Source organism: Equus asinus, chromosome 17, assembly GCF_041296235.1.
Source record: "Equus asinus isolate D_3611 breed Donkey chromosome 17, EquAss-T2T_v2, whole genome shotgun sequence".
NCBI classification, from domain to species: Eukaryota; Metazoa; Chordata; class Mammalia; order Perissodactyla; family Equidae; genus Equus; species Equus asinus.
The window spans coordinates 39,750,269-39,771,349 of NC_091806.1; the positions used below are offsets into that span (position 1 = coordinate 39,750,269).

Here is a 21,081-nt window from a genome sequence, read left to right on the forward strand (position 1 = left end):
AGTGAGATATTTCTGCTCTCACCGCCCTGCAGGTGAGGAGGCCGACTTGCAGAAGCGTTAGCAGCTTGGCAAGTTTGTAAAAAAGGCAAGCCGGACCTTCCCGTGACCTTGGGCTGATCTGACGGGAGTTATCTGCTTAGTTTTGGAGATAAGTCCTTGCCAGCTCTCTCTGAAACAGCTCATCCTCCACCCCAGCCCTTTCCCAACAGCATCCAGCTGCTTCCTACGAAAGGCTGCGTCCTGATGACTTCCATCCCTCGCTGCCCTGGCTTGGGAAGAGCCGCGTGTCTGGGTTAGGCTTGTCCCCCTGTGACCCAGACCTCATCGAGCCCTTGGCGGGCCAGCTCCGGATCTGGTTGGGGGCGAACTACCATGCAACTAGTTACTAGTTCCACAACCAGCCGTTTGCCTGGCCCTAAGCCCAGAGTGGTCTGCAAACCTGGTTTCTTTCCAGAATTTCAGGGGTGAAGGGAGAGGGCCCGCATAGTAGAGCACTTTGTTACGTTTTATGCTCTTTTCTGTTGGATAAAACCCTCCTCAGTATTGGAAAGTAACATTTCCCTCCCCACGCATGTTATTCCAGTGCATTTAACAAAGATGGGCTGTGTCCTGTTTCCAGATTCTGGGCTGGGGCCGGGAGACCCTTTCCAGCCTGATGTGCCTCGGTGCTTGAAGGGCCCTGGAGCACAGCTCCTGTGTCAAATGGAAGACAAGGCCAGGACAGAGGACTGGCCTCGGTGGAGAACATGGGCTTACGAAATTGGCATGCTGAGATGACGGAGAGACAGGGTACCAGGGCTTGGAGACTAGAAGAGATCAAGTACACGAGTTCCACTTCTGGCTCTCCAGCCCCCTGCTAGCTGTGTCCTCCGTGCTGTGTCCAGGCCAGTGGGTGGCCGTGCAGCTCACCTGGGGTGCCACAGAGCAAGCGGGATCACAGCTTGTCTGGAATCGCTCTGGCTTTCGGTGGTCATACAGCTGCACGCGAGTCTTGGGGGTCCATCTGTTCCTCTGGTCCCTTTCTGGGAGGAAAAGGAGCTGCCTGCAAGGGGATCCTCAGGTACCCTGCCAACTCAGATGTTCTAGCTGGTGAGGACAGCGAGTGGGGTGCTGGGACCTGCTTCTTACTGTCAGCCTGCACTGCTGTAGGATTCCATGGGTGAGCTCCCCACAGCCTGACTTCCCCTTTTCCTTCAGCTCGTGTCACTTGCAGTGGACATTTCTTCCAGAGGGTGATCTTGTACAATGACAATTGTGAGCGCTGGCACCTCTGCTTAAAACCCCTTAAGTATTCAGCATCGCCCTTAGGATCAAATAGAAACTTGCCGCATCTGGAGATAGAAATCTAGAACTCAGTGGCCTTTTTGCACCCTCATCTCCGGCCACCACCGGGGCTGGGAGGAGGGCGAGGCAAGTGAGGCATTTGGCTCGGGCGCAGAATTTAAGGGGACACCAAGAAAACTCAATAATCGAGATAAGTAATATTTTAATGTGATACAGTTGTCCCTTGGTATCTGCAGGGGATTGCTTCCAGGACCCCCGTCAGATGCCAACATCCCAGATGTTCAAGTCCCTTATATAAAATGGCATAATATTTGCATATAACCTATGCCTATCCTCCGTATACTTTAAGTTATCTCTAGATTATTTATAATACTACGATGTAAATGCTGTGTGAATAGTTGTTATGCTGTATCGTTTAGGGAATAATAACAAGAACAAGTCAGTACGTGTTCAGTACAGATGTAAGCATCATGGGTCTGGATCCGAGGTTGACTGAGTCTGGATGCAGAACCACGGTTATGGAGGGCCGACTGTATTTAAAAAAAAAAAAATTAATGCAAAAGAAAATCCACAATGAGCAAAATATCAGCACTTTAAAGATCAAGACGGCGCTGAACCATACTGGAACCTGAGGCAAAAGGAAAACTTTGTGCCCCTGTATACGTGTTTGCGTGTATTTTTTTTAGTGGTTTATTTTTCTTTTCCCCCAGAACATTAAAGTAGTTGAAAAATATTTAAAAACCGGAAAGTCGGTGTATTAATAGTCCTAACATTAAGTTGAAATGCACTATTTATACTGAAACAGAATTTATTATTTTACTTCCGTTTGAGTTCATTGAAAATTATTTAAGATCGTCGCTTGGTTGAGAGACATCATCAGACTTGGCAATTCTCTCGCTTGAAAACGAAATGAGCCGAAAAGTAGATGTTGAAAATATCGTGGGTGAGTTTTCATCACTAAAGCCAGGGTGCACATTTTTCCTTCTCCCTTGGGCTCTGAAGTGGCTCCGCCCAGCCCTGCTGGCCGCCGTCCTGGGTCTCCCGCCCAAGCAAGGGGCCTTCCTTGGGCTTCTGGAACAGTCCACGTTCCCACTCCCCCATCCCCCAAAGACTTCACTGAAGCTCTTCCCTCTGTCAGAAAAGCATGCTCGCTGTGCCGGGCGCCCTCCTGCCCAGCCTGCAGACTGAGTGCAGTCCTGAGCCGCCTCCCGCAACTTCTCCAGCCCCCTTGGCCCCATCTCAGTGTCGTGTGATGCTCGACTCTCCCTCGCTAGACAAGGGCTCCCCCTCCTTCCCCACTTCATCCCCAGGGCAGGCAACATCGGCTGCATTCTGTGAACACAAGGGCTGGGCCATTGTGCTGGGGTGGGCAGGGTCGAGTGGTGCCCAGGAAGGAGGAGTCAGTAAAGGATAAATAGGGCTTTGCCTAGCGAAGAAAAATGGAATTGAATCACAGCTGAGGAATAGTACCCCCCAAAAATGTCTGTCATTCCATCCAATCCCTGGTGCCGGGGCGGCCCCATCTCACTGGCTCTCATCCCTGTGGTGTTCACAGCCCACCTTTCTCTCCATTTATTCCTTCAACAAACATGTCTTGGTTAATGCATTCTAAACATCGTACTTACTCATAACCTGCCTTGCCTCTTCATATTTTTGTGCCAGACTTTTCTATTTCGTTCTTCACAGGAATTTGGTTGCTTGGGTTAATAAGGTGAATGTGTCATCTGACTCCCACATCCCGTAAGCTCTCCCTGGGTGACATGTTTTTGCTCTGATGGCATTTGAGACCCGCCTGCTCACAGGGTCCTGAGGTCATCGCAGAGGCCACAGCTGCACAGAGCTATTTCTGCCCGTGGCTGTTAGTGTCCTGAGACCGTGTCTGAGCCAAAAGCATCTTCCAAGTAAAATGTTTGTTTTAGCAAATCGGTCTTTTTGTAGATGGCCCCACCCTTGGTCAAAGCATTGATTGACCCAGCAGCAGTTCACCAGCAAAATCCTCATGCGGAGGAGTTGGGAAAGTTTCTTTCTTTCTATGCGTCATTGGGCAACTTTGTGGAGGGAGGTGCCCTCGAAATATGTCGAGAGCTTGAGCTGGCGAGACAGAAATTCGTGGCCTTGAAATAAATACTTACGTAACACTCCTTGTCTCCTAGAATTGTAATTTTATTTTATTTTTTTTAGCGTTAATTTTTTTTTTTTTTGAGGAAGATTAGCCCTGAGCTAACATCTGTTGCCAGTCCTCTTTTTGCTGAGGAAGACTGGCCCTGAGCTAACATCCGTGCCCATTTTCCTCTGCTTTGTATGTGGGATGCCTGCCACAGCATGGTTTGACAAGCAGTGTGTAGGTCTGCACCCGGGATCCGAATCCTCGAATCCCAGGCCCCCGAAGCGGAACATGCGAACTTAACCACTGCGCCACCGGCCTGGAATCGTAATTTTATGTTTACGTGTTAGGAGCAGGAAGCTCTTACCTGTTCACATGGGTGGTTGTTTATTAAGCTCTCCCTAGAGCTTTCTGGGCGTGGTGTGACTCAGTTTTCAATGTGTCTGGCTGTTGGGCTGTCTCTTGCCGGCTGCTCCGTGGGCCCTCTGAGATCAGGGACCACTGGTGGTTTTTTTTTTTCTTAAAAAAGCTTTATTGAGATATAATTCACATACCATGCAAGTCACCCATTTAAAGTGTACCAACCAATGGCTTGTAATATATTCACAGATTTATGCACCATCAACACAATCAATTTTGGAACGTCTTCATCATCCCCAAAAAGAAATTCCACACCTCAGCCATCACCTCCCAACCCCTGTATCCCCCCACCATCCGCCCCCAACCCTAGTTCTGGGCAGCCACTCATCTTTCTGTCTCTATGGATTTCCCCATTCTGGGCATGCCATGTAAATGGAATCATACAATAGGTGGTCCTTTGTGACTGGCTTCTTTCACCTACCGTGATGTTTTCAAAGTTCATCCATGCTGTAGTGTGTGTCAAGAGGTTCTTTTTAATGGCATGGCCGATCAGTATTCCATTGTATGGATCTACCCTGTTTTATTTATCCATTCATCACTTGATGGACGTTTGGGTTATTTCCCCTTTTTGGCTATTTTGAATTACACTGCTGGGGACATCTGGGTACAAGTATTTGCATGATCGTGTTTTCATTTCTCTTGGGTACACACCTAGGAGTGGAATGCTGGGTCACATGGTAGCGACCACTTCTTACTGCCCCTGAAACCCCAACTCCTTACACAACACGGGCACACGGGAGACATGTAGAGGGTGAGGGGTGTGGTGGCTCACACCTGGTGATAGTGGAGTGCAGAGACCAAGCCCACACCTGCCGGAGCACTTGCCCTGTGGTCCAACACCAGCCTGTCTCGTGCGCCATCGTTGCGTCCACCATCACCATCTTACGATTGGGGAACAGGCCTGGAGGGATGGAGTGACTTGGCTCCCCTCGGAAGTCCTGGCCCCAGGGGCTGTCTGGCACTCTGGACTCAGTACTGGCAGGGCTGCATTCGGACTTTGGGGCCTGAGACCCTGTGTGTAACGGAGAAGTTGGCTCTGAGTGTTGGAGGCGTTGGGAGCTGGTCCTGAGCGGGTCTGTCGCCGACGAGCTCAGGTCCTCTGGCCACCTGCACTACTCACCCCCATTCCTCCCTGCACAGGGTGCCTCGGCCAACTGGTGGAACCACCGCCACTTCCAGCATCACGCGAAGCCCAACATCTTCCACAAGGATCCCGATGTGAACATGCTGCATGTGTTCGTCTTGGGTGAATGGCAGCCCGTTGAGGTATGATGAAGGGGATGCTGTTGACATGGGAAGTGTCTGGCCTGAGCGGGGAACAGGGAAGGAATCCTGTAGGGTGGCTATTCAGCCAGACGCACCAGCGTCTCATGTTTACACGGAAACCTTTCCAGGACACCCTGAATTATTCAAGCTGGAATTTGTGTGGAATGGCCTCACGTGTAAATAATGGATGCAGCTCCTCATCAGAGTGTGAGATGCCCCCCTCCCGCCCTCCCTCCCACTGGCCAGGAAAGAGATTTTCCTGGCTTGTTTCTCCCAGGGCAGAGGTTTGGCAAGAAGGCACGATTCCGGGACTCAAGCTTGGTCCCCAAAGGCCAGCCCAGGAAACCTTATTTGGAGAGTCACGGTCTTGGATGCTGGGAGGGACCTCGGCATGGTCTGGTCCAACCTGCTTCACCAATAGATGGCAAAGCTCAGTGGGAGGAGGGGATGTGTTCAGGGTCACAGACTTTAGTGGCCAGTCTAAGATGAGGCCCCAAATGTGACAGCGAGGTCATTTTTTTCCACCATACCACACTGCCTTGTTTTAATATTAGTACATTTTTTTTTATTATAAATAGAGACTGTGCCTGTTATAAGCATTTAAATATCACAGAAGTATACAAAATTAAAACATGAGTCTCCGATTATCTCCACCCTGCTTTGCCCAAATGTCGTGCTTCTGAGGGTGACTACTGTTGACAACATGCTCTATATCCTTCCAAATATTTTCTGTGTATGTGTAAACATGCATATATCTGTTTTTGTTTTTTGTGTGTGTGAGGAAGATTGGCCCTGAGCTAACATCTGTTACCCATCTTCCTCTTTTTTTTCCCTTGAGGAAGATTGTTGCTGAGTTAACATCTATGTAAATCCTCCTTCATTTTGTATGTGGGATGCCGCCACAGCATGGCTTGATAAGCAGTGTGTAGGTCGGTGCCCAGGATCCAAATCTGCAAAACCTGGGCCACTGAAGCAGAGCATGTGAACTTAACCACTATGCCACCGGGCTGGCCCCGATGTATCTGTTTTTTAAAGATTTTACTTTTTAATTTTTTTCCTTTTTTCTCCCCAAAGCCCCCCAGTACATAGTTGTATATTCTTTGTGTGGGTCCTTCTAGTTGTGGCATGTGGGATGCTGCCTCAGCGTGGTTTGATGAGCAGTGCCATGTCCGCGCCCAGGATTCGAACCAATGAAACACTGGGCCGCCTGCAGCAGAGTGCGCGAACTTAACCACTTAGCCACGGGGCTAGCTCCTCCCATGTATCTGTTTTTTAAAAAGAAAAACTTAGGGGCTGGCCTGGTGACGCAGTGGTTAAGTTCGCATGCTCTGCTTCGGTGGCCCAGGGTTTGCCAGTTCAGATCCTGGGTGTGGACCTATGCAGGCGTCCCACATATAAAGTAGAGGAAGATGGGCACGGATGTGAGCTCAGGGCCAGTCTTCCTCAGCAAAAAGAGGAGGATTGGCAGCGGATGTTAGCTCAGGGCTAGTCTTCCTCAAAAAAGAAAAACAAAAATGTATTCTATTAGAACCTATTCTGTTGTGCACCTTGCCACCTCCCCAAACGTGGACCTCTTTTCTTGTGTCCAAGTACGTTGCCTCATCCTGGGGCTGTCCAGTGCTCTGCTGTGTTTCTACACCATATTGTAACTCGCACTGTTATATAATGCGGGACAATTTGGTGTTTTCCAATTCTTAATTTTCTTTCAGTAAAAACACCCCCAATGCTTTAAAGAACTTAAACCATGTCCTCATTTAACATGTTTCTTTAAAAAGTGGAGCCTCTATGTGACAGTCTCTATGTTAGGATTCCATTTATCGGAAAAAAAATCTTCATATGATTTACTTTTTGGAAATACCTGGATGGTGTGAACCAAAGGTGAGCAGATTCTTGTTGCAGGCCCGGCCCTGTCGCGCGCTCTGCTTTGGCGGCCTGGCATTTCGCAGGTTCGCATCCTGGGGGCAGACCCAGCACCGCTCGTCAGGCCACGCTGAGGCGGCGTCCCACATAGCAGAGCCAGGAGGACCTACAACTGGAATATACCACTGTGTACTGGAGGGCTTTGGGGAGAAGGAAAGAAGGAAAAGAAAAAATAAAAGAAGATTGGCAACAGATGTTAGCTCAGGGCCAATCTTTGAAAAAAGAAAAGAAGCAGCTCCTTGTTCCTTCACGCAAATCTTAAGCATCACGATGTAGGGCGCAGTGAGCACTTGCCGAGTGAGGCACATTTCCGGTTGGTAAGCAGCAAGGTCTTGAACTAGTCCTGTTCCCAGCAGCGTTGGCCCCCAAAGCTTGGAACGAGGAGAGGAATCTGTTCCTCCAGTTCTGCTGTGTAGCCCGTCTCTCCCGTTTCATTTCCACCCGAGAGAATATCTGAGCAGAAACATGGGTTTTCTGTGACCCTGGCCCTCCAGAGGAAATTAGGCAAAATCCAGTACTTTGAGAGTGGGGAGCCTCCCGAGGCAGGCGGGGAGTTTATTCTCTGCCCAAGAACGTGCTTATGTTTTTCTTCCAGGAGACAGTTTGCTAGCTTTGATTTGAGGTGTCCGGAGAGCAGAACTGCCTAACGTGGGGCAATCTGCTCAGTGAAGACAAAGGCTTCCCTTCCTCCTCGAGGCTTTGTGTCGAGCTCTTGGCTGTCCTGACAGATGTTCCCTGTGTCCCTGACAGCAAAATCTAGTTTCACCAGCTACGCTGGCACATGAAGATGTCTTTCCTCTCTGTATGGTGGCCGCTGGATCCTCTTCCAACGTCTCCTCTCTCTAGACACTTTTTGAATTGCCAGCTTTTGGGTGAGGGGCTGGGGGGGTGCGGTTTAGGGCATCTGGTTATCCAGTTACCAGTGGCATTTGAAAGACCACAGCCAGGGCCACAGGGCTCCATGGAAATCTTCCTCTCTCTCGCACACACATGGAGGAAAGAAAAGGCCAGTTGTTTCTGGGTTACTGATTGAGCTGTGCCCTGCTGTCCACAGGACTGTGCTGACCTGGAAGGGACCTTGGTGACAATGGGTTTGATGGCACTTGCACCATGCCAGGACCACCCACTGGCCTTGGGCAGCCAGGCCATGGGGTCTTGAGCCAGTCTTGGCCTCCAGAGCAAGGAGGCGGGGCTGTTATCCCTGGACATAGACGAACCAACCGGCCCAACCAGGCGGCTCCAGAGGGCTGCCCAGCTGGCAGACATGTAAGCTCGCGGTCTCACAGCGAAGCCCTTTTCTCAGTTGGTTTCCGGCCTCTTGGTCTTATTTATGCCTTCTGGGAGGGTTTCATTTGTTTTATGTAGCAAGACGTATTCATTTTTCCTCCTGGGGAGTCCTGTCATTTCTTTTATACTCAGAAAGTTCTCCATCCATATTATTTTCAGGGTTTTATGGTTTCCCTTTTGTTTGTTTTAACTCTTGCCAAATGGGACTTGAGTAAGATGGTGTACCCCCTTCACATTTCTCTGGAGTGAGACGGTTTTCCCCCATCGCATCAGATCACCCATCCGTGTGGCAGAGCGAGCGCCGGGTCTGGGCTGTCTGTACTCTCACGGGGGGCTGTCTGGGTGACTCAGGCGTCACACTGATGCATCCTTGCCACCTAATAAGTCACTGTGAGCTTGTAGCGGCCTTTCCTCTTCTAGAAAGAATTTATGTCATTGTGGTCAGCCTTTCCATCCAGGAATCAGACGTCTGTCTCCATTTACTCGTCTCCTTTTCTGTCTCTTGGAAAGGCTTTATACTTTCCTTTATATGTCTTCTGGATGTTTCTTTTTCAGTTTTTTCCTAGCTATTTTCTATTTTTGTCGTTAGGATTGGGTTTCTCTGGTATTCAGGAAGCTTTTGCTGTTCGGCTAGTTATCTCGTGTCCAACTAGTGTCCAGTATGTCTCTTCATGATTCTAATTGTTTCTCAGTTGATTCTTTTGAGTTTCCTGGGCGGACAGTCATATCCTTGAAAATAACGAAAATTTAGACTCGCTTTCTCGTAGCGTCACGCTCTTATTTCTGGTTTGGTTTTTATGGCATTACTGGAACTTCCAGGACAGAATTAGATCGTGGTGATGTCAGTGCCAGTCTCTTGTTTTGCTCATTTCTTTTTTTTTTTTTCTTCCCATATCATGGAGGGAACGGGAGGCCATTATCCCTGTAACCCTGCCCGTGGCTCACAGAAGTCTTTCCGCCTTCCTGCCTGAGACCCCGCTTTTCTGCGCATCTGGGACACTCTCCCTGTCCCACTGCCTGTCCTCGGCTGAGCCTGCAGGCTGCCTGCTTCAGGCAGGCCCTTCGTGAACAGGCCAAAGGGCTAGTCCTCCCTTGGAAGCCCTGTGCCCTCCTCTCGGGGCCGGTGGACTGGGCTTTACTGTTCCACGCGTGCCTGGTGTGGCCATGTTGCTCATTTCTCTCTCTCTCTGACTCTGTTCGTTCCCAGAGGCAAGGACTGGGCTTTGTGACAGCTCCCCTCCCCCACCCCTGAAAAGACAAGGAAAGCCCTTGTCATTCCTCAGACATTTTGTTCCCAAGCTGCAAAGTCTCCTGCACATGCTCCTGGCAGCCTCTCAGCCGGTAATCCAAGCCTGGCCTTGTGGTCCGTGGAGAGACTGAGCCCAGGAGGGTCAGCCTGACCAGGGCCAAGGACTGTGGGCCTCTGGGACGCCAGACCACCAGGGCTGGCAGTGCTTCCCTTCCCTCTGCCCTTGGCCTGCGTTCCCTATCACCCTCGGCTTGGGAACACGTCAGAGTGAGCCCTGTGTGTACCACCATCTCCTTTTTGGGGTCTGGACACCACAAGTCACCCATACCCTTGCTTGAGTGAAAGTACCTCCTGTCTTCCTTACGTCTTCCCTGTGACAGCCCCACCGCCCAATTTTCTCCCTGTGTGCATGCGATGAGGACTCTCCTGGAGGAGAGGAGGTGTGCGGGGTCCTCCAGGCCCTGCAGCCCCCAGTGGGAAGGAAGGCAGGCTCTTCCTGAGTCCGTGGGCCTGCCACCGCGTACAGGGCATCACTTCATCCTTGCTTAACCGTGAGGCAGGAGCTGTGATCAAACCCATTTTATAGATGGAACGCCTGAGGCCGAGAGATGAAAGAACTTGCTCGAGATGACAGTCAGAAAAGGCAGTGCCACCTTCCAAACTCAGGCCAAGCCAGGGCTTCCGGGTCCTGTGGATCCCTGCCCAGTGCCATCACCTGGTGGGCGCTTGGGGAAATGTGTTGGTAGGATCACTCCAGCTTTCTGAAGAATGAAGAGGCCAGGAGCTCCCCTGCCCAGCTTGGTACATTCTAAAATACCTCTCCCATCCGTTCCCCGAGCCCGTGACTTGTGCAGCCAGGTGTTGGCAAAGAAAGAGCCAGAAAGTCAGCCATACTCGGGGCTTGGCATCCAAGAGCCAGAGGGAAGCTAGCGCTGTGGGTCAGTCGTACGCTGACAGACGACCTTTCACTTGCCCCAACGTGCAGTCACATCTTGGTGTGTCACCACACACAGGCACACGTGTGACTTGACTAACTTTTTTGAGGAAGATTAGCCCTGAGCTAACTGCTGCCAATCCTCCTCTTTTTGCTGGGGAAGACTGGCCATGAGCTAACATCCGTGCCCATCTTCCTCTACTTTATACAAGGGACACCTACTGGGACACCTACCACAGCATGGCTTTTGCCAAGTGGTGCCATGTCCGCACCTGGGATCCGAACCAGTGAACCTCGGGCCGCCGAGAAGCGGAACATGTGAACTTAACCGCTGTGCCACAGGGCTGGCCCTTGACTAACCTTTTGTTCACAGCCCCAAAGTGCTTTTACAGCCACTTCACATCCCTCAACAACCCCTTGAAGCACCCATCATACCTCCGCTTTGCAAATAAGGAACTCAAAGCTCGTGGGCGGGGAGCAATTTGCTCAAATAAATTGTTTCCAGATCCTAAGCCCCTGCCTCCCTAAGCCTGGGAGCCCTCAGGGGTGATGGAGAGGCCTCCGCTGCCTGGGGGAGGGGTTCTTCGGCTCCCACAGGGCAGTCTGGGGCTCTGAAGGGGCGCACGTGGGAGCCTGCTGTGCTCGCTGGCTGGGGGCGGCTAATGGAGCATCAGCCCCCGTAGTCTCTGTCATCCCCCCAAAGGTCACCATAAATCAATGAAAACGGTGTGCTTGCTGTGTAGATGCAGCTTCAGATGAACTCCCCAGGGGACCCCCCAGCAGTTCGGCCACCCCTACGTCCTTCTCTGGGGACCCTCTGGTCTCTGCTGACCTGCCTGGGCTGCTCGCTTCCCGAGTAGAGCCTGACCAGCCCGAGAGGTCCTCTGGGCCTGGGGCGGTCCCCTGGGATGACCTGTGGGGCAGAGATGTGGTTGGGGGGGGCTCCTGTCCGGGGCCAAGGAAGCTGGCAGGAAAGGCTGGGCCTGTGGGCTTGTGTCCTGGCTTCTGGGACGAGGTCAGAGCAGGATCCCGAGGCTTGTTCTGTGGCCACACACTCCCAGGGACCCCGGGAAGCTGTACTTCCCATGGACTGGCCACTCAAGGGGCACCCCCCCGCCCCTCCCTCCACTGGGAAATCGTCCAAGACTGCCTCTGAGGCTTCTCTGGCTGGGACCTCTCCAAGACCAGCCTCAATCCTGGCCTTAATGACAGCCTTCGTGCAAGTGGACGTACTTTCTGGGGATGAGCGAGCCCCTGCCAAGGCATAGGAGGCCACACGGAACAAAGGAGTCGATTCTGGTGGTGTTCTGGACAGCCGTGCTGTAACCGTGGCTGCTGACGTCAGGATGCCGGTCCTGGGGACCGGCTGGGCTCTGCTCCCACCCAGGGCCCTTCCTCATGGAGTCCATGGGCCCTCCCTGTGATTTTGACAATCACTTTCCTCTTCGTGTTCTCACCAGGAGAACGGGGGCACAGATCTAGACGACAACCGGCGTTTCTCCATCTGTAACTTGCTTTGATCTTCCAACCGCAATAAGTGGGGATGGACACCGTCGGAGGAGGATGGCTCCGGCCTTCCGATCCGGGGAGGGGCGGATGAGAGGCACTGTCTCGTGGCTCAGCACCTGGCACTTATGTCCCTGTTCTCATTGGCTCCTCTTAACAACCAATGGTTTGGATGCTAAATGAAGCTAAAGGGGGGGCTAGGTGACCTGTGCAGGGGCTCAGCACTGATGAGAGGCAGTGTCCAGACCTGGGCTCCCTGCATAGCCCCCCAGCATCGCAAGCAAGGGGAAATGGATGCCACTCTGCAAGCAGCATCTTTTGTTCTCAGCCCTGCAGGAGCAGAGTAGGCTGGTCCCCAGGGGGCTGGACCCTGGAATGAAAGGGCTGCAGGGATCCTGTGGGACAGTCGCTCCTCATCAGCTCAGGCTCAGAGGGGCCTGAGCAGCTTTGTGTGTTGAGGATGCCCAGGCTCCTGCCTGGCCCTTCTCACTCAGAGTTTCTGGGTACCAGGCTGCCCGGGGATGCAGGCTCCGATGGAGAGGGAAGCGGTGCCCTGGGTGGAATTAGGTAAGCCGATGTTGCCCGAGGAATCCATGCGGTGACCTCCTCTCACCTGCTGGTGTCCTCAAGTGGAAAGCATCCACCTGGGAGGAGTGATTAGCTTTTGAAAATTGCAGGAGGCTTCATGGAGGTCAATGCTCCCAGCCTGCTGACTGTTAACAATTCCTCAGGCCCTTACCTGGGTTCTCCTGGCTGCTTCAGGCTCCGGAGAGCTCTCCAGGGTGACCCTGGAGCTCTTCTCACTCCCAAAGCGGTGGAGGCTGGCCAAGGAGCTCCCTCTGGGTGCCCGTGCCCTCGTGTGAGTTGTTCAGTTGTGCATTCACTCAACAAACATTTATTTATTGCCTATCACGTAGGCTCTGAGCCAGCTTTCTTGGGTTCAGAGCCCAGCCTGGCCCACTTTGCATGTGGCCTTGGGCAATGACTTGACCCTGAGCCTCAGCTTCAGAAGTGCCTGCTGGCTGGTGGGCTCTCGGGGGAGAGCCTGAGTTGAGGCCTGCATGGGACGCAGCTCGGGATTGGCACACTCAGCTGGGGCTGCACAGATGTTGGCTGCTGTTAGCTGGAGTGGCCGGGAGCCCAGAGGGCCAGAGGGGCCCAGCCTTGGCGGGCCCAGGGTGCAGATTGACAGGAGAGGGGCGGAGGCCCCCTAGCAGGAGGAAGGGGCGGGGCTGCAGAGCACGTGGCTGTGGGCACGGAGGCCTGGGGTCCGAGGGGGGCTGAGTGCTCATGGGCTCTGCTCTCTCCTCAGTACGGCAAGAAGAAGCTGAAGTACCTTCCTTACAACCACCAGCATGAATACTTCTTCCTGAGTGAGTGCTGGGCCCCCACAACCACATCCTGGGCCCCTTCTCACCCCGGAGCGGCCCTATCCCCCCTGCCCCCGACACCCTTTCAGACCTGGAAAGTGACACTAAATCTGTTAGAGAAGGAGGGGCCACTGCCGCCAACCCATGCGAGCCCACGATCCAGATGGGGCACAGGCCCCAGGTGTCCCACACGCTGGCCCAGGGTCCCACACTCTGAGAGCCCTGGGCGGGGTACAGGGGGAGTGTGCTGTCTGCCCCCAGCCCCCTCCTCGGGTACCAGGGCCCCCGGCCGCCTCTGCTCATGGGCTGCAGAGCCGGGCCCCACATTCAGCGTTCTGCTCCCAGTGCCTCCCAATCTTCCAGCCCAGGCCGGGCGGGACAGGGGGTCCCTAAGCACCTCTGCTCTCTCCCTGCAGTTGGCCCACCGCTGCTCATCCCTCTGTATTTCCAGTACCAGATCATCATGACCATGATTGTTCGCAAAGACTGGGTGGTGAGTCAAAGGGGCCCGGAGTCGGGGAGGAGGGTGACTGCGATGAGCGGATGCTGGGGGCCTGCATTGTGCCCCCGTGTGCCTCTGTGGGATCTGTGTGGCCCCAGGCCTCTCCCAGGGTGGCCACCTTGTCACTCTCAGGAAGGGGCATGCTCTCAGGCTGCCAGGAGCCAGTGAGGCCATAGCACCCCACTCCTCGAGAGCCCCCCCACTCACAGCGGGGTCCACTGGGAGAGCCACTGCCTTTGCAGAGCACCCTCAGAAAGTTCCTGAAGGCAACATGATGGGAACCAAATTCAGCCTACCCCCCGACCAAGGCTCCACCCCAGCCATTGCCCTCCCGTGTCCACATGTGGCCCTAAGCCCCTGTGACCCAGGTCATACATACTGCATGCTGGTTGGTAAATGGAGAGTAGCCGGGCAGTAGCTGAGATGACAGGTGTGTTAGTTTGCTCAGGCTGCGTAACAAAGTACCACAAACTGAGTGTCAGTTCTGTGAAACACCAGAATTGTATTGTCTCACAGTTCTGGAGGCTAGAAGTCCAAGACTGAGGTGTCGGTGGGGTTGCTCCTTCTGAAGGCTGTAAGGAAGGGTCTGGTCCAGGCCTTTCTCCTTGGCTTGTGGAGGCCGCTGTCTCTTCTGTGTATCAGCTCCCCTCCGTGAGTGTCTGTATCTGTCTCTAAATTTCTCCTTTTTATAAGTTCACCAGCCCTAATGGATTAGGGCCCACCCTAATGACTTTATCTTAACTAATTACATGTGCAATGACCCTATCTCTAAATAAGGTCACATTGTGAGGTCCTGGGGATGAGGACGTCAACCTATGCATTTTAGGAGACACAGTCCAGCCCATGACACCAGGCTTGGTGGAATCTCCAGATTCTGCCTCCAGAGAGGGCGAAAGGACCCTGGAGAGGGGCCGTCTGGCACGGTCCACGGCTTTACATAGACGTGCAGGCATGATTCTGCTTGAGAGGATGATGTGCCCGTGATGGAATGACTTGGAGGGAGCAGTCACCATCGGCAGAGCCTGCTTTGGGCAGAGTGGGGTCACAGGCTCGGGGGCCCTGCCCTCGGGACCGAGTGGACAGTCACTTAGAGGGGATCACTGCTCTTCTTTTTTAAACCCAGTTTCATAAATAGAGATATCGAGACTGAAAGTTTGGGACTTGCCAAGGTGACACTGAGGGACAGGTCAGGCACGAGACTCGAGGCCGCCTGACGCAACGTCCTATGCTCTCCCACACCCCGGCCACCAGTCTCTCCAGTAACAATACGTCGTATTTGTATAGCATGTTAACGGCTTCAAATACTTGGTCTTACATTCTCTTGTTGAAAGTGTGGGCAAAGGGGCCGTGTCTGTTGATTCTGCTATGAGGGCGGGGACTGGGGCTCCGGAGCGGGCCAGGGGGCTGGGGAGCTGGTGTGACTCTGGAAGCCGGCCAGCCCCATGCTGGTAGAATCTGTACTCCTCATTTCTGGGACATGCCACCTCCCTCGAAGTGAGCCTCTCATTGGGACTTACTGTGTTCCAGGAACAGTTCAGCACTGCCACCCACATCACGTCACATCACCTTGTCTGATGGACGAGGCGGGGACAGGCTGGAGGGATGGGGTTTCTGGATCAGTTAAGTGGTGGCACTTGCAACCAGATCCCCTGGCCCTGTGGTGACCGCTGTTTCCACCGGGGCTCACCTGGGCCCTGGGAGGAGTGACAGCTGAAAAGGAAGGAGAGCCGTGCCGGGCTGGGCCGGCAATGCTGTTGGGTGTCTTTTAATCAGCTTTTATGGCAGATGACTCCTGACATGAAAGTTTAATCATTTTTCTTTACTGTGCTCGTTCCCTAAGGGACAAAGCATTAAATAGGGGCAGCAGGAAAGGAAATCGGACTGTCTACCTGACCGGGATCAGGCGGCAGAGCCTGGGAAATTAGATAGGGCCCTCAGGCCTGGTGGTGGGGAGCCCGGTGGGCCCTGCCCTCCCCCCTGCCAGGGAGTAGGGTTCAGCCTGGGTGGGAGGGCAGGGCCTTCTGCCTGCTCCCTGGCTTGGCACCAGGGATTCAAGGTGGATAAGAGCCAGTGCCATGCTCGGGGGCCCATGACCTCGTGGGGCAGAGGCATGCCCTGCCATGTGGTTTTCAGATGCATGGTAAGAGGGACCTCAGGGGAAAAGTGCAGCTGTGGCCTGGGGCAGTGGTCCTCAACAGGGGCAATTCTGTTGGGCCATTTGGCAACAGCTGGAGACTTTTTTTTTTTGGTGAGGAAGATTGGCCTCAAGCTAACCTCTGTTGCCAATCTTCCTCTTTTTTTTTTTCCCTCCCCAAAGTCCCAGTACATAGTGTATATTCTAGTTGTAGATCATTCTAGTTCTATGAGGGACGCTGCCACAGCATGGCTTGATGAGCAGTGCTTAGATCCATGCCTGGGATCTGAATCGGTGAACCCTGCCTGGGCCACGGGAGCAGAGCACATGAATTTAACCACTTGGCCACGGGGCCAGCCCCCAGCTGGAGATGTTTTTGATTGTTGCACCTCGGGGGCTGGGGATGCAGTGCTACTGGTGTCCAGTGGGCATCTAGCCAAGGAGGATCCTACCACGCACAGGACAGCCTCCACAACAAAGAATAATCCAGCCCGCAATGCCAATCGTGTGGCAGTTGAGAAACCCTGGCCTGGAGGAGAGGGGTTGATGGCTTCCACGAGCTCCGCGGAGGGAGGTTTTTACTCACCTGGCAGCGGTGCCGGTGGCCACATCCTGGGGATGCTTCCCAGGCCTCACCTTCCAGGAGGTCCGCTCTGTCTGACACCACTAACCTCTCCCTCCTGAAATTCTGCCTCTCGGCTTCCCAGGGCCACCTCCGCCGGCTCTCCTCCACCTCCCTGACTGTTTCGCTGCGTCTCCTTCACTCCCTACCCCTGAAACAGGTTTGTGGTTATGGATCACTTTAAGGCACAAAAATAAATAAATAAGCTGACACCCCCTTTAATAGGTATGTGCTCACTACTGCCCTACATGCACACAAGAGAGACAGGAAAAGGAATGTGATGAAAACTAGGAGCAGAATTTGTAAGGTTTGCTTCTTCCGCCCCCTTCAAGACCACCTCATGGGTCCCAAGGTCTCGCCCTTGGTCCACGGCTGGCCCTTTGGACTCTCCTCTTCCTGGCTGCTCCCCTCCTCCTTCCTGCTCAGCTGATAGCGCCAACGCCGGGGACAAAGCTAGATTCCCCGCCGCCAAGCAGTCCCCAGATGCAACTGCCTGTGCTTCCTAAATGGTTCTGGAATGTTGCCTCCTCGTCGGTGCTGGGGGTCCTGGTTTGGGCCTCCATCCTTTCGTGTCCGAGCTACTGAAATAACCTCATCTCCATCCCCGGTTGGCAGAGATCTATTTTAAGATCCAAATGTGACCGTGTTCCTCATCCTTGCAAGCTCTTCGCGGTTCCCCGTGGCCTGAGAGAGAGAGGTCAGTCTCCCCAGGCGGAGGTGACCTGGCTTCGGCCTCCCGCCCCCACCTCGAGCTCTTGGACGTAGGATCTGTACATCAATACAACCCCTGCTCGCTCACCTCCCCCAGCACACATGCTGCAGTCGCGGCTGTCTGGGCTTTTCTCCATGGCCTTGCCTCATCTGCACAGGTCCTTTGGCTGACCTCTGGTGTAGCCCAGCCCAGCCCAGACACCACCTCCTGATGGAGGCCTTTCCTAAACCCCAGGGTCGTTGCCATCGCCCCTGTCCCTATCCAGCCCCTTCCGTATGATACTGAAGGAATCTCTTTATAAGCCTGTCTTTTGAAGGCCCTCCATTTGCTGCCATCATCTAACTCAGTCCCTAATATAGAGAAGGCATCCACTGCCTGTCTGTAGAGCTTGACTGAACAGAGCTGGATTGAAGGAGGCGTTTGCGGAGCCGATAAGGGCAGAAGGACCCTCCGGGGGGGGTCCAGCCTGGACACAGACACTGCAGCGAGACAGCACGGCCTGGCCGGGTGCATGCGGGTCTGGAGACTGGCTGCAGAAGAGGCCGGGTCGGTGGGCAGGCGTGCGAAGGGCCCGTGCAGCCAACCCTGGGCGCTGAATTTTATCCTTTATCCGCTCGGTGGAGAAGGAGGCCAGTGATGGCCTTGAGGATGGCAGGGGCGTGATCCCATTGACATGTCAGGAAGGTCTCTATGGTGGCAGGTGGTGCGCTGACTGGATGGGAGTCATTTAGAGCTCAGACTCACAGGCTACAATTATTGTAACACGCGTTCAACCCGTGTAGAGCCTGGTGGGGGGTTCTCTCCCTGTCCTGCAGATGGGGGAGGGTAGGGGTGGGAGGGCTTAGTGGGGAGAGATGGGGGGCTGCTTGGTGCTAAGAAGGTCACTCGGGTTGCCCTGGGGGCCTGAGGGAAAGCAGGAGGCCGATGGGAGGCTACTGCTGTGGTCCAGCGGAGGCACGTGGACTCTGGTGGCAGAGTCCTGCCAGGCTGCTGTGGAGGGTGGAGCTGCGGAGGCAGCCTGGGGAGGCAGTTGCCCAGGAAGTGAGAGAAGACATGCCAGCTCAGGGCCCTGTCTGTCATCACCCCCGGGAGGGGCAGTAAGGGAAAGCGGAGTAGAGAGGGGACCGGAGGAGAATCGGGCATGGGAAGAGGGCCAGCAGTGTCAGAGGTCACTGGGAGGGCCCTGACGGATGGTGTCCCTGGCCTTTGCTCGCCTGTGATGTTGTGCTGGAGTGAGAGTCGAGGGAGGACATCCCAGGTGCTGATGAGTGGGGATAAGGCTGAAGGGCAGTTCGTGAGCTGCCAGGTCTCAGGTCTGTGTGCAGGTGGCGTACGCACCTTCAGAATCCCCAGGACCACGAAAGGCCCGGCTGCCCTCGGCTCACCTTTCCTGGTCTCCGTCCCTGTTTCTTTGCCTGAGAGCAGCACACACAGCTAAAACACTCAGCCTGGAAACAAAGGCAGCCGCACACGCCCTGCGGGAGCAGGTGTCGCGTGCTGAGTGGGCCTGGCGCCCAACTTCCTAGAGGCCGGTTGGGGTTTTCTTGGACCTGGCGGGGAACGTGAGGCGCTGTGTACACACCTGTGGTCAGGGCGCAGTGCCAAGGAGGGTGGGGCCATCTCGAGTCTAATCTTGTTTCTCTCTGCAGGACCTGGCCTGGGCCATCAGCTACTATGCCCGATTCTTCATCACTTACATCCCTTTCTATGGCGTCCTGGGAGCCATCATTTTCCTCAACTTCATCAGGTGCCCCAGCTTTGCTGGTTAATCCCTGGGCTGAGCACCAGCCTTGATGGGGGCTTGGACGTGACGGCCCCGTGAGAAAAGGCTCAGAGGTGCCCACTTCCCGCCTTGGGCCTCACGTCCTGCCACCTCAGCAGGCGCTGCAGTTGCGCCATGCCCCTGCCCCGGGTCCCTCGGGGTTGGGAGAGAGGGTCTGTCCCCACCGTGGCTGGGCCTCACGGAGAACAAGCCTGCCTGAGCGCTGAGCTGTGCTCTCCTGCAGGTTCCTGGAGAGTCACTGGTTTGTGTGGGTCACACAAATGAATCACATTGTCATGGAGATTGACCGCGAGCCCTACCGAGACTGGTTCAGCAGCCAGGTGAGGGCAGCAGAGCTGGGCACTGGGGCCCTGTGGAGCCTGGACCCACGGGCCACGTCCTCGGCCCCCAGAAACGTGGCTGCCCGGTGGACCCAGCCCTGGGCTGCTCGTGTGCTCCTGCTGGTTGGCATGGGGACGAGCAAGGAACGGTGGCGGGAATCTTTGGGAGGGACGGGTGGGGAGTCTAGGTGGGCTGAGGACCCCGGGCAGGACAGGATGACACAGAGGGGTGGTCCTGAGACCCCGAGTAGGGCTGGGCCTCCTGGGAAGGAGACAAGGCCTGTCCTTCTTTTACTCCCGGCCACTCATGCCCCTCCCCTCCACAGCTGGCAGCCACCTGCAACGTGGAGCAGTCCTTCTTCAACGACTGGTTCAGCGGGCACCTCAACTTCCAGATCGAGCACCAGTGAGTGGGGGCGCGGGCGGGCTGGGGACAGGCGGGCCACATACTGTGGGAAGGAAGCGGTCACCAGCCCCATCTGGGCCGAGGCCACCACGTGGGGGCCACCTCTCTCTCTCCACGCCCCAGCCCTGTGCGACACGGCCACAGTGACAACCACACCTCACGTGTAGCCCGAGCTTTGTGGCTCTGTGAGCCTGGCGGGGCGGGGGGACTGAGCCTTTCACTGACAGGGAAACTGAGGCCCAGCCAGGTCAGAGAGCTTGCCTGGAACAGAGATAGCTGAGGGACTGCCCCCCAGAGCCCCACTCCCCTGGCACCCCTCATCTTCTCCTCACCCCTGTCACTGTTCCTTTTCCCCTCGCCCCATCTCTCCCCTCCCCTTGCCCTCTTCTCCCCCCTACCCCCACCCCATCTCTCCCCTCCCCCATCTCTCCCCTCCCCTTGCCCCCTTCTCCCCCCTCCCCTCACCCCATCTCTCCCCTCCCCCATCTCTCCCCTCCCCTTGCCCCCTTCTCGCCCCCATCTCTCCTTTTCCCCTCGATCCCATCTATCCCCTCCCCTCGCCCCCATCTTCCCCCTCCCCGCATCCCCTCCCCCACTCTCCTTTTCTCACCACGCCCCACCCTATTTCATTTCCTTGTTAGATAAACATGAGATTGTGTCTCTGGCCATCTAGTTTCTTTCCAGCTGCCCGGAGCACAATCAAACACCCCTGTCCAGGAACCATCCCCCACCCAGACATGTCCGCCCCCGCCCCCCCCACATGCCAGCCACCTCAGTGGGCACACAGACAGAGCTGCGGACAGGGGCTCCCTGAGCCCCAGCCAGCCTCATGTGGGCGAGAGAGGAGGTGGGGGCGTCTTCACACTCTCACAGCACACGCTCTCTGCAGCCTCTTTCCCACCATGCCCCGGCACAACTTCCACAAGGTCGCCCCCCTGGTGAAGTCTCTGTGCGCCAAGTATGGCATCGAGTACCAGGAGAAGCCGCTGCTGAGGGCCCTGCAGGACATCATCAGGTCAGAGGGGGCAGTCCGCTGGTGCCGGGGTTGCCGGGGTCCCTGGGGCACGGGGGAGGGACTGGGAAGCATGTAGCTGGGACCGCGCATGCTAGAGACAGGGCAGCGGCGGTGCCAAGAGGGATCGAGCCCTGCTGACACAGGTGTCCCCACCAGGCCACCTCCCTTACTAGGAATTGCCTGGCTTCTGAGCTAGCAGCCCTGCAGGCCCCACACTGTGGCAGCCCCCAGCATGGCCTCCCTTGCC

The 21,081-nt window shown here is 55.0% G+C and overlaps 1 protein-coding gene across 1 annotated transcript in view; it reads left to right on the forward strand.

Moving 5' to 3' along the window:
• Nucleotides 1-21,081, forward strand: part of FADS2 (fatty acid desaturase 2) — a 34,724-nt gene that overhangs the window by 11,800 nt on the left and 1,843 nt on the right. The window contains exons 5-11 of the mRNA XM_014866880.3: nt 4,949-5,074; nt 13,283-13,343; nt 13,757-13,833; nt 18,960-19,057; nt 19,317-19,413; nt 19,740-19,819; nt 20,709-20,834. Of these exons, the coding sequence (XP_014722366.3) occupies nt 4,949-5,074; nt 13,283-13,343; nt 13,757-13,833; nt 18,960-19,057; nt 19,317-19,413; nt 19,740-19,819; nt 20,709-20,834 (665 nt within the window). The remainder of the gene's footprint in view (nt 1-4,948; nt 5,075-13,282; nt 13,344-13,756; nt 13,834-18,959; nt 19,058-19,316; nt 19,414-19,739; nt 19,820-20,708; nt 20,835-21,081) is intronic.